A 13336-nucleotide genomic window follows, 5' to 3' on the forward strand; every position below is an offset into this window, starting at 1 on the left:
ACCTTCAAGGAGTGCAATCTAGGATTCCACAAGCAGTGGCTGCAATTTGAGGTGTGGGCTGGAGAGTTTGTAGAAAGTGTGGCCTTCTTCCATGCTTTCCACTTAATACAAATGACAAAATGTTTAGGGAGCACTTTATGAAGTTTAATAATAACCTGCTAGTAAAAGGTCAATCGGTTTTGAAAAGTGGGGCAGCTGGGTGGGGATCCTTGCCCCGTTATGTTTCTCTTATTTGCTGTAAGGCTGTGCTGGAAGAGAGAACTAGTGGAACCAAAAGCATGGATGCATGAAATGAGAACATTGGCCTTAGAGAACTGGCCAAGCTGGAATCATTCTCATGCTGATTTTGGCCTGGATGGCACTTCTTGAGTGAATTTGCTTTCAAAGTGGAGCCAGCCAGGCCAGAACTGATTTCAACTTGGATGGCTTCTCTTTCCATACCTTGCCAGCTTGGAGCAATGGAGAAGTGGCAGGCAAGGGCTCGTTTGGCAGGTGTTCCATCCACCTGCTTATTGGTGGTGCTGGTGGGGAGGCCTTGCCAAGTCAGAATGTTGCCAGCAGGGCTTTCTCCATTGCTGCGTGACCCGGCAGTCATTTGGCCGTGCTGAATGTTCTCATGTGTGCAGTGTACCATTGTGAATCAAATAGAGGCTTGCAGTTGTCTTTTATTTATACCCCTATGAATGCTTTGTTAAGTTGGTATTTCCCCAGTGGATTCAGTCGGTGCCTGTACAAAATGTAAATATTAATTTGAAGGTTGGGAATCTCTCTGCCTGTCTCTCTCTCTGCTCAAAACTAAAAGCGAAACCAGAAAAAGCATTTGAAGCTAGTTTGGGTAGTATTTGGAACTAGACGGGGAAACAGAAAAAAAGGAGACAAGTTGAAACTACACTCGTAATTGGCTGAAGGCAAATCATTTCGGAGTGCAGGAATCTCTTTCCAGGGATCCAATGTGCAGGTGTAGCTGATATTGGATGTAGCTTTCTATACTCTGCATTGATGTTTGCAAGTAAATATAATATTACAAAGCGACCATAAGTCTCCAGTACTCTTTCATCTAAAGGAAATCAAGGCCTAGAGCTCTGCTTTAGGAACATCTCACCCTCTGTGGAAGTGGAGAGTGTGTTTATAGTCATAAAAAGCCCATCAGTCTGATGGTGATCTATGTGGAGGTAAGACCTATATATTGCAACAACCCCAAATTGTTTTGTCACCTCTCAGCTGTGTCCCATATTGCACCACAGCCTGATCAGAGGGGGCTGAACCATAGTCAGCGAAGGGAAGGTGTTACCATCCACTTACTTGTGAGAAAGTAAAGTGGTACGTTCATTAAACTGTTGGGATGGGATCTACATCAATTTTCTGACCCCTTGTGACTCCTGTGTCTCTTGGGGCAAGTTATATCCCTATTTTGCAGTCCATTTGTTTTGTTCCATAGAATATCATGGGGACTCTTGAGGATGAATTCTGTCCCTGTCTGCATAAACTGTCTTGTCCTCACCCCTATCACACGTTCTAGCTAGATGTTATATTACGGAATGACAGAAACTTGGCAACTGGCATTTATATGCGTGGATATTTAGATAGCTATTTGTCCTAAAATAAAGAAGCAGCTCATTATCTTTGCTTAACGTGCTATGGTTTACAGAAGACTGCATTCTTATTCTAATGATGATGAGTCAATGAGTAAATGTCAAATTGCACTTGTTTTGCTTGGGAAATTACTTTTCTCCTTACTCTTAGTAATGACGCTCTATGGGAAATTAAAAGATATACTTTTGATTATCATAATTTCTGCCTTGCCATATGGTTATTAAAATATTGTTACAGAAGGATATTCATTCAACACTGGAACAATTATCTCCTCCTGTGCTCTTAGGAAATCAATATATTGCATGATAAGCAGATAGCGATGTATTGATTTCTGTTAAGTATTTAGAAAGGTTGCTACATCATAAATCACAACAAGGTATGGATTTATCTCACATTTGCGCACAAAGCACAACCTTGACTAATTTACTATGCTACTATTTTCACAGCTGCTGATAGCATTTAATGCCCTGAAACTGATGGGTAAAATTTGCAGAAGGGGGTAAAAAGTTTAACTTGCCCAGTAGCAACTTTGAAAAAACTTAGCCTTTCCATTGTGAACCTGCATAACTCTCACTGCTGGGTCACGAAAGCTGCATGGGCAAAGCATTCATTTCTTGCATTGTAATGAAGTTTCAGAATCAAGACTATGCAGTTCATTTGTTAATGGGGCAAATTTTCACTGCACTGAAAGGAAGAGGCGCTGCAGAAAGCACACTATTTTGTTCAAAGGTGTAGTAAGGATTTATGTGTGGGTGAGGGCTTTTTTTTCCTTGTGAGAAGCTGCTTTAAAAATATTTTCCCCAAGGCTAGCGCCTAAATCTATATTCACCTTTTACTCTGGCCTTCTTTGGCAGAATTCCTACTGACTTAAGGAAGATTGCTACAGGGAAAACTGACTGAGAAAATCTCTGATTCAGAACACATTTAAGTTAAAGGAATGGTTTCCATTGACTTCAAAAAGATTTGGATCAAGCCCAGAGCAAGCAAGGATTTCAGTTGAAATTATAATTTGTAGTGTATTGCTAGACTATTTGAGTCTAAAGATTATTTTAGAGGGGATATGATCAGTCGGTGATGACTTCCAAATTAATTATCCGTATGATGAAATATCTGATGATGAATAAAAGGCTTCTTGGCTTTCCTTGAGATTACATTGGAATGGTGAAGTTCAGGGGGAAACCTGTAGAATCTTTCTGCATCTTAAATTGTCAAACGAGCAAATATTGGAAAACTATGCCCCTACATACCATTTCATTCATGACACAAAACCATACATTATTATTGCAGGTAAGGTATTATGCATGATTTATTGCTGGAAAACATACCTTTTTCTGATAAAGTACTTATATGCAGTTTCTTAATGGTTAGGGGTTGTGGAACATTAAGCACCAAATAAGGCCTAGAATGAGCCATTCTACCTACTGCAACACATCAGTAAAGTCACTTATCATACTTTTGTCATCGGGAAGGAAAACAGTGTGTCATGATAAGCCTTTAACTTTAACTTTTTAAGCAAGGTAGTAACCTTAAGGACTGTCAGAGCCTGTATATGCCAGCCCAATCAATGGGACCATCCAGAAGAATGCTGCTAATTGTACCTCATGCTACAAAGGTCTGACTGGCTTCAGCTAGAAGTTGGGCACTAGTCCCATGCTGCAGAACACCGTTATAGCAGAGATTTGGTAGATTTGACTTTCAGGCAAAATTTTCTTGAGTGGCTTGTCATTTCAGTGACAGGTTTTTTTAATGTTTTTTTTTTAATGTTTTCATATTGCTGGGCAGCACTGTGAGAGGGCATAATAATAATAATAATAATAATAATAATAATAATAATAATTTATACCCTGCGCATCTGGCTGGGTTTCCCCAGCCACTCTGGGCGGCTCCCAACAGAATATTAAAACCACAATAAAAGATCAAACATTAAAAACTTCCCTAAACAGGGCTGCTTTCAGATGTCTTCTAAAAGTCAGATACATAGTTGTTTATTTCCTTGACATCTGATGGGAGGGTGTTCCACAGGGCGGGCACCACTACTGAGAAGGCCCTCAGCCTGGTTCCCTGTCACCTCACTTCTCTCAGTGAGGGAACCCCCAGAAGGCCCTCGGAGCTGGACCTCAGTGTCTGGGCTGAACGATGGGGTGGAGACGCTCCTTCAGGTATAGCATATAAATACTTTCATAAATAATAAAAATTGACATTTGGAGTATTGCACTCTTACATGAGAAAGACGTCTGTGAAACCTCTGTGTAATCTTTGTTTTGTGGCAAACTCAAGTTTTCTTCCCACAGGAACTGCAGCAAACGTTCAGCACTGAAAGCTACATGAATTACCAGATTAAGGAAGGGTAAAACAAACTATTTGTACGTTATGAGAGATAAAACCCCTTTGAAGTAGCTGGCTGGTGCCATTTCTATTCAGTTCCTATAAAAGAAGCAAAAGGTGAGACGTGTGGAAGCCGCAGCAGCAGCAACAATGTCTGCAACATCATGAGCTTATGCCCTTCTGCTTTTTACATAGGGCAAACTGGTCAGTCTCTAAGCAACAAATAAATAAACTGGGCTGACGTCAGAAATGGCAAAATATGGAAACCAGCGAGAGAACGTTTCCCCATAATGGAATACTGTGTAACTGACCTTCAGCTGTCTACATTTGAACAGAGAAACTGCAAAGGGAGATTCCAGCATGAAACTGCGGAATTGCAGTTAATCAGGAAATTCAGTTCAATCACCTGCGGCTTGCATTGAGATGGCTGTCTTTTAAAATCAAAAATCTTCCAACACATGTTAATTAGCTAACCAATGCCAGATGTTCTTGTTACCAAGAAGGGTGCTTCCAGACAGGCATGCCCAGATAGTCCTGTGTAATTGTTTTTCCACCGAAAGCTACTAGTGCAACAGCAACTGACTTCTCACACTGTCAGGGACTATGTTCAGATGAATCTGTCAGTTTTAGTTTATCTCATTTTCTCAGCCAACCTTAAGTTTGCTACATTTTTACACACACACACACACACACACACACACACACACACACACATCTCCTTTTAAGAATTTGTAAGCATTTTAGTGAGCATGCAATTTCCTCAATATGTTTTCAATATGTTTTCAAAACTATTTTTCATTAATATATGTATTCCTATGTATATTCCCCCCCATGTACACATTTTGTGAAAAATGAAAATGGTATTAAAAAATTATAAGTAGACATAATAATAATGTATGTAAAATGAGCATATATATGTGAGGTGTTTGGAGAAATTGTTGTAATTGTTATACAACGGTGGCTACAGCTCAAGTTTATTATATGCAGCATTGCTTTGTGTACTAATAAATAATTCTCTATGCAATTTCCATTGCTTTTTGAGCTCCTGTGATTTTGTCCAGCATTTTTTGTGGGATTTTGAGTTGTGACTGAGGTGAATTCCAAACTAGGGCAGGCCCAAGACGTTTTGATACCTGATACAGAAAATTCAAATGGCACTTGACCTCATGTTGAAAAAAAACCCACCAAAACAAATTAACCTCCTATTTTATGACTTTCAGCGGTGATTAAAACCTGGCACCTAAGGCAGCTCCATAAAACTTTGGCTTTGTAATATTTAGCACTAATTATTGCAGTACACTGAATGGAATTACTCATGAAAAGTGCCACAGAGTTTTGATCCTGTAATACTTTGCAGAAAGTAGACCAATCTTACCTCTATAACCAAAGGAGTTTTCATGTTGAATGGGGAAACAAAAAAGAAAATGTGAAGTGCCTTTGTAGTGTTTTGGGCTTCTTGGTTTGCCATAGCAGGATGTACCCGAGGCAGCTCTTGGGTACTATCGTTCAGTTATAAGTTTTGTATTGCCAGAAGCAATTGCAGTATGGCTTCTTCTTGTTGTTATGCACCTTCTGTGTGGCCTCCCAGTCATAATGATTAATACTGACATTGAAGGCGAGATACTTCTGAGGCGGACAGAGTGGACTTGTTGGTTCCTTGAAGACTAGAGAGATAGGGCGGGGGAAAACCCCACAGCTTAAATCCAGTCTATGGAGGGCTATCACTTCAGGCACTGTGAGCGACTGAGCCCCCCAGAACAGTGCGCACATTGTGTGGAATAAGGCAAGCTGAGGGCATATTGAAGAATTTAACCCTGTGCAACAGTTGTACAGCCAGACAATGTCTTTGGAGAAATTTAATTATCACTCTTTGATCTAGATCGTAATATTAAGTCCACATGACAGGTAGAATTATAGACCCAATGCATTTCTTTAGTGATACACTCGCCAAAGGCACTTATTCCTTCAACTCATCATACAATACCTCACTGATGTAGGCAGCAACCTCAAAATGCATCTGTACATTAAACTTCAGATTAGTTTTACCCGTTGTTGCTGTTACTTTTTTTCATTCGCATGAATGGCACTGATCAGATAAATTCTGAATTAGTGGATGCAACATGGCCCATTTGCATTTTCCTCCAACTCTAACTACTGTAATTATATATAAATATTTTATATAGAGAGCAAGAGTGCATTTCTTTATAGGCTGCTTTTAAAGTCCTTTTCATAAAAGCTAGCAGTTAATGAAGAGAAATTAGCCTCTTCCTCTTCTTGACGTGAGTCACGCTTCATTATCTGAAAACAGCAACAAAACGGTGTCATTTTAATAAAAACATTCATTACTCCCAAGATTCGTTTTTGGTTTGGGTTTTTTTGCCAAAGATCTGAACAGTGTTGCTAGGTGCTTCATCAGGAATTTTATTTTGAAGATGTGCTTCATTGATGCATGTCTAATTTGGGTATATTATGATCATAAGCACAGAACATTGTAACCAGGGCTTTTTTTCAGCCAGAGCTCAGCTCTGACACCTCTCAGGTGGGCGCTATTGCCATGATAAGAGAACAAGGCAGAAGTTCATGGTGAGCTCTGACACCTCTTTTTCTAGAAAAACAGCACTGAATGTAACCCCTTAATGCATAGAAAGGGCAGTGAGAGTGTGCAGTAGGCCCCCTGCCTCAACATCCTATAGCCTCCTAGCCCTGCTCCCAGTTTCCATGTTTTCAGCTTAATCATCTGAATAGGGGAAGCTTTCTTATGTAGACTTCCATGTGACCTGGAACCCTGCATGAACTGAAACTCTATATGCTTCCATGCTCAATGGACACCCCATTGCTTCATCAGGACTAGGGGAAAATAAGTAATGAACCCCCTCCTGACACGCCCCTATTTTCTCCCTATTGTTGCCTGTGCTCTCCTGAGCTGTGCCTTTTAAATCTCTCGCTCTCCCTTTAAAAATACTTTTCCCATTTAAAAGCTCTCAAGTGGTGTGTTCTGAATGTTTTTTTTTTTAAAAAATCTAACTGTACATTTCCAAATGCTCTGCTTTATGACTTATGAGATATGGTTATGGGAAGTTTTAGCAGAATTTGTAAAACTCTGTTAAGGGGGGGGGTATTTATCAATCTGGTGAGTTGTTCCATGGACCCCCATTTTTTCCCAGGCTCTGAAGAAGGGGAAGGTCTTCCCAGATTAAAAGATGTGCTCATTTGTGGAATTGATGGCCATCATTGTGGAACCTGTTAAATGTTCCATTTTGAAACCATCCTATAGCTGTAAACCTTTGGTTCTTATTGAAAACTTAGTCCTGTTGGAACTTACCTTCAAGTAAAGATGCACAGGTTTGGCTGTACTGTAGAGATGAAAACAGAAATGTCTTATGCCTAATTATCTTCATATTTTCCATGTTAACAGATGGATGGCTTAGGCCTAGGCCTGTGTCATATAATACAGCCCTTCTTTAATGTAATTATTCAATCAGAAAAAAAGAAAAGACTAAATACAAGGGTTTAATTTAACATACTAGAGAAGATTATTCTGAAATTAAATCTAGTAGGCACAAAAAAGCTAAATAGAACTAATTAATCCTGTACATTTATTGTTCCATTTCATAAAGCAGTACTTGACAAACAATGATAAATGTGTATGCAGTGTTAGCAAAGCACAAAAGGAAATAAAAGTCCTATTAGCATTGAAATGATTTAGATAACTTGCCATGTCAGGTTTTGTTCTCAGTTTTCTAGTGTGTTCTTGCAGTTGATGGCTGTGTTAATCCACCAAAGGGCACTGTCCCCCACAATCTGTTAATAGTGTCATCTTCATTCATATCAGTATTTGTTGACTGAAACTCAAATACTGAAACCTATATTTTTAAATAATTTTAGGAGATTTCCACTAAAAGATTAGGAAGTCCAGTTAGCCACTCAATGAATGTCCATTATAAATTATTTCCCGTGTGTCAGGGAACTGCCATCAGTACCGGAGGGAGAGAGCAAGCTCCAGAGGGATTCCAGAGAGCGTCCCGGGATGGGGAGAGGCAGCCCATCTTCTGGGGAAGAGAATCAGCGTAGCACTAGTGGAGAAGGGGGGCAGATGGGGGGATCGGCGAGGCGGTCCCTTGACTCCTTGCGGGGACCAGCGGGGAGAGTAAGGGTCCTCCGCTGCCTACGCCCTCCTTACGCAGAAGGCTTCCACGCAGGGAGAGTAGGAGGAGACTAGGTGTCAAAGAGCTTCTTTGCTGGAAGAAGTTCAAGAAACGCCCACTGACGGATTCTGCCAGCGATTGGGACAGCCACGGGTGAGTGGCTGTCCGGAGAGAAAAGGTTCACTCAGGCAACCCAGCCAAGTGTTGGCACCGGCTTACGCACGAGCAACCCCTAGAACCATTACACAGTGTGAGAGCAATTTTCCAAAATTAAATCACAGAGATCCAGAGTCAATGAACTGAATGCTCACGCACCCTCTCAATATCAGGGGTTCTCAGTGGAGGTCCTTTTTAAATTTTTATTTTTAGTAAACACACAGTACATAAAAATCCCATACGCCTCCCAGGCTCACCTCAACTCACCTTATCACGAAGAGATCACCAGGTTCAGCACATAAGTTATAGGTTTAGAGAAGGTATAAAACTCAAGATGGGACAGGATCTGGTTGTTTTACCAGAACAGACCCAGGCATCAAAACACATTGTAGAAAGGCAATACAAAGAAATAGCAATAACAATAATAGATGTCAGGAACTCTTCTTGCCTGTTTGCTTGACCTCTGGTTTGGTAAGGTAAAAGGTAAAGGACCCCTGGATGGTTAAGTCCAGTCAAAGGCTACTATGAGTTGCGCTTACCTCGCTCTTCAAGCTGAGGGAACCAGCGTTTGTCCACAAACAGCTTTCCAGGTCATTTGGCTGGCATGACTAAACCACTTCTGCTGCAATGGGACACTGTGACAAGTGCCAGAGCACACAGAAACACATGGGATATACAAAGTAAAACTTAGAGCATGTAGACTGTGGGCTCTGTATCATAAGGCAGGAGATACCATGTTCAAATAAATGCTGGATCTGTTACTATTAAATTCCCTATGAGGGAGAAAGCACATGCCTGATTTCTGATGTGCAATTCCAGAATTTAAACAGAGCCGGCCCCAGTATCCAGCAGGACTGGCCTGTGGCATCAAATATATCAGGGGTGTCCAACTTCCAAGAGACTGCGATCTACTCCCACTTTAAATAAACTGGCAGTGATCTACCCATTGGATTGACCAGAGTTGTTCACGATTGACCAGTTGGACAGGACAGTATTAGGTGACTAGAGGTATGCGGTTGTCCTCATGTTCAACCTGAAAGGGGATTGAAGCTTTTCCTCCTGAACAACTGAAAAAGCCCCTGTGCACCTTTCTTCTTTGCTTCCTTGGACGATGCAAAAACTTACCTTGGGGCAGATGAAGGCATTAACAGTGAGCACTTCTGGTCCCTAGCAGAAAGCTGGCACTCCATCCATCTTGCACTCTAACAGACAATACTGTATAGTTATATATTTTCTAGAGTTCAAATGAAATACATTAAAGCAGGGGTTAGCAACCTTTTTCAGCCATGGGCCGGTCCACCGACCCTCAGACCATGTGGTGGGCTGGACTATATTGGGGGGTGGGGGTGGGAATGAACGAATTCCTATGCCCCACAAATAACCCAGAGATGCATTTTAAATAAAAGCACACATTCTACTCATGTAAAAACACGCTGATTCCCGGACCATCCATAGACCAGATTTAGAAAGCGATTGGGCTGGACCTGGTCCCCGGGCCTTAGTTTGCCTACCCATGCATTAAAGAGCTGAATCTTGACAATGAAATTTCGTCTTCAGAATAGCCTGTATTCAGCAAACGTAAGCAAAGAATTAATGATTTCTAGTAATGGATTACATTGACTGCAGATGAGTAAAGACTGTAATCTCCCAACTGTTTCCAGACATGGGATTAATTCTTAACACCAGCATGTGACAGGGATATTTTACTATTTTGTTGTGTTGAATTATTTCTCTCCACCTTACTTCTTAAATGAGAAAGAGCTGATCTAGATGTTTGTTAATCTTCCACCCAGCCAAACTCTAGTGATTTGCTTCCATCACATTCTGCACAAATATGGTGCAGAAGCAAAAAATGTGGTGTTGCTTTCTTATGTAATGAATTTCTTCGTTCCTAGCAGCCGCTGCCCTTGATTTGGACCATGGCCATGAAAACCCACTATGTCACTACATCATATAGTGTTTGCACACACATTATGACAGAGAGTTGGAAACTCATTATGAGTAGGCAGCTGGGGTGTTTGCCAACTCATAAACACCACCATAATCAAAAATAAAACTATGATGATACCACTGTTGCGAACCAATTGTGGGTCATCGTTCGCCATTTGAAGACCAGTGACATTGGAGCATTTTCTGAAACCCCATCCTTAATAATAATTGTTAATAATAGTCATTGTTGTTAATGATCATATAATGAATTCAAATAATCTGCAGGGATTGCGCCCTCCCCATCAACTGTGCATTTCAATGTATTCACAACTAGGATGCATAATTGCACTGTGGTTAATGCTCCATCCTCAACTTCGCTGATCAGTGTATACAAAAATAAATCATAAAAAGACAAGGTGGTAGCCAGTGGGAAACTGTTGCCCAGAATCGGTTATACAAAGCTATTAAGTTGTTGGTGTGCATTTGTTCATTGCTTCATTAATGAATGTTTTTAGTGCAAGGCAAATAATTCTACCCCCAATATGGCTTACTTTACTGATGAGCAAACTAATTTATACTTAACAAAATAATATTTGGCAGCATATTGTAGGTTTGTGTTCAGCATTCACTTAGCAATTATACTGTAGCTAACACAGTGTATGTTAGGCAATGCATTTCTCACATAGCACAGATTGAATGTAGGTATTGTTTACTCACAGGGTTGTGGCTGAAAACTTAATTATGCATGGATTTGCAGCAAGGTGGGAGTTATTAACTGAAAATACAGCATAGATACCTCGGTCCAGGCTTTCCTCAGCCACCTACAGAGCGACTGGTAAAACAAAGCACAGAGGAATTTGTGGGAATGTTCAGGGAGGCAGGAGAGTATATCTTGTTTATTAATATCCTTCCTAACTTGTGCTAGCAAGTTCTATAACTTAGCAGAGTTTTAAACATTCCCCTTTAAACGTACAGCAGTTAGCTTGTTGCAAGCTTGTTTAAGCGTCTAAATATAGGATTCCTGGTATCCCCTTTACTCCCTCTTAAAAAGAATAGACACAACACAATATTGTGTAAAAAGTATAAAAGAAGTTTACTGACACATTCCGTTCACAGATGGATCCCTGAAGGCAGACTTAGGTTACAAAATATATACATGTGGAATCTATCCCATAAGGAGATAGTCCCTTTGTGCTCTGTTGGCTGGAAGCCAACAGGGCATCTCTAGCTAAAGAGATGTTGCTTCTGCGATGAATGGAGTCAGAGAGAGAGACCTGTGTCCCAGGTGCTTTTGCCACCTGGGCAGGTAAGGTCACGCCCACCTCTAGTCACATGCAGAGGAAGTTTATCCCAGCCCAGGAGGAAACAGGAAGTTTTGTACTCACAGGTGGAAACATCCCCTTTCATGTCCACTCTAGGAATGTTGTACTTGACTGCTATCTGTGTTTCACACCTCACAGACTTATAGGGATGGAACAAGATTGTGTATTTTTTGTTTCCTGAGTGATTGTTTATTTGTCTTGTGGCCTCTTAAGAAAGAGGTAGGCAAGGTGCATTTATTGGGCAGAATCCAGTAAACAAATACTTCCCCTTATTGAGTGTAGCTTCATTCTGCCACTGTGTGGTGTTTTGTTCTGTGCAGAAATGTTTTCCAGAGAAGGGGATTTGGCTGGGCTGAACAGGAAACATTTCTGTTGAAAGGAAATTGACTGCCTTTGCCAAACTTGGAAAATGTGGCAGCTCTTTGAACTTAATATACAGATTCTCAGATAGGGGTTCTGTAATATGCCCAGAGGTGAAGGAACAGAGGTGAAGGAACAGAACCCGTCACACACTGAGCTGTTCTTGGACAGAACCATTTGCATAAGAATAAGTGGAGAGCAGTTGCCGTCAGAGTAAACCAGGTGCTGCCATTCTAAGGATGCATTGGTGAGTACCAGCTCTGCTTCCTTTATTACCGTATTTTTCGCCCTATAGGACGCACTTTTTCCCCTCCAAAAATGAAGGGGAAATGTGTGTGCGTCCTATGGGGTGAATGCAGGCTTTCGCTGAAGCCTGGAGAGCCCCACCGCCAGCCCTGCAAGCTCGGGGGACAGCGGGGAGGTGGAACGCCGCCACCCCGCTGTCCCCCAACTTGGTTAGAAGGCTGGTGGGGGGAGAAGCCTGCTCCTCCCCGTCGCCAGCCCCGCAAACTCAGGGGACAGCGGGAGAGGCGCAGCGCGTCCTTCCCGCTGTCCCCCAACTTGGTTAGAAGGCTGGCGGGGGGGGAGAAGCCTGCTCCTCCCCGTCGCCAGCCCCGCAAACTCGGGGGACAGTGGGGAGGCGCAGCCGCCATCCCGCTGTCTCCCAACCTGGTTTGGAGGCTGGCAGAGGGCTTCCCTCTCCCCCAGCCCCGCAAGCTCCCAGAGCGATGCCAAAGCTGCACGCAGCTTCGGCATGGCTCTGGGTCCCGTTCTGGGGCGGGGGGGGGGAATAAATTTCCCCCCTTTATTTCCCTCCCAAAATCTAGGTGCGTCCTATGGGCCGGTGTGTCCTATAGGGCGAAAAATACGGTACATTAATGAAGATAAAGACAAGTGGCAGGCCAGTCCTGAAAGCCACTCTGTCTTCTCTACTTGTTTTAACCACAGTTCACGCTCTCTCTCTCTCAGCTTGTTCTTGCTTGGTAATTTTAAGAATGGTCCTACCATAATATAGTGAGAGGCAGATGCCCAAAGCAGCAGATGCTGGAGGGAGCTGTGTGCACCATGCCGCCTTGTCTTGCACCTCCTAAGCTAAGCTCCTGACCTCAGGTGCGGTGGAGGATGCTGTTCTGTCATTAGAGTTGGCATAAGATTTCAGCTGCCAGCCTGGGACTCAGCTAGACTGGTAAAGAAAAAGCGGTTTATATGCGTTGTATATGCGATACAACATTGTGCCATCAGATGGCGATGTGGAGTCCCGTTTTTATTTACCCATTTCCCCTGTTTAAATTTACAGTGCTTTAAACTGAAGTGCTTCTTTGATGTGTCTAGATCAGACATAGGCAAACTCCGGCCCTCCAGATGTTTTGAGACTACAATTTCCATCATCCCTGACCACCGGTCCTGTTAGCTAGGGGTGATAGCAGTTGTACTTCAAAAACATCTGGAGGGCCAAAGTTTGCCTATGCCTGGTCTAGATCCAGCCCGGGTTAGTTTCAATGTATA

General features: G+C 42.1%; 1 protein-coding gene across 4 annotated transcripts in view; it reads left to right on the plus strand.

Moving 5' to 3' along the window:
- The window catches only part of TAFA2 (TAFA chemokine like family member 2), a 152812-nt gene that overhangs the window by 66063 nt on the left and 73413 nt on the right, over nt 1–13336 (plus strand). The window contains exon 1 of one of the 4 annotated variants that reach the window (XM_081878151.1): nt 12057–12077. The exons of the other annotated variants lie outside the window; for them this stretch is intronic. Coding sequence (XP_081734277.1) covers nt 12070–12077 — 8 coding nt within the window. The 5' untranslated portion in view covers nt 12057–12069. Of the gene's footprint in view, nt 1–12056; nt 12078–13336 lie in introns of those variants that run through there. 4 annotated transcript variants of the gene reach the window in all.

Source organism: Podarcis erhardii (genome assembly GCF_964252035.2).
Source record: "Podarcis erhardii genome assembly, chromosome: 10".
Taxonomy (NCBI): Eukaryota; Metazoa; Chordata; class Lepidosauria; order Squamata; family Lacertidae; genus Podarcis; species Podarcis erhardii.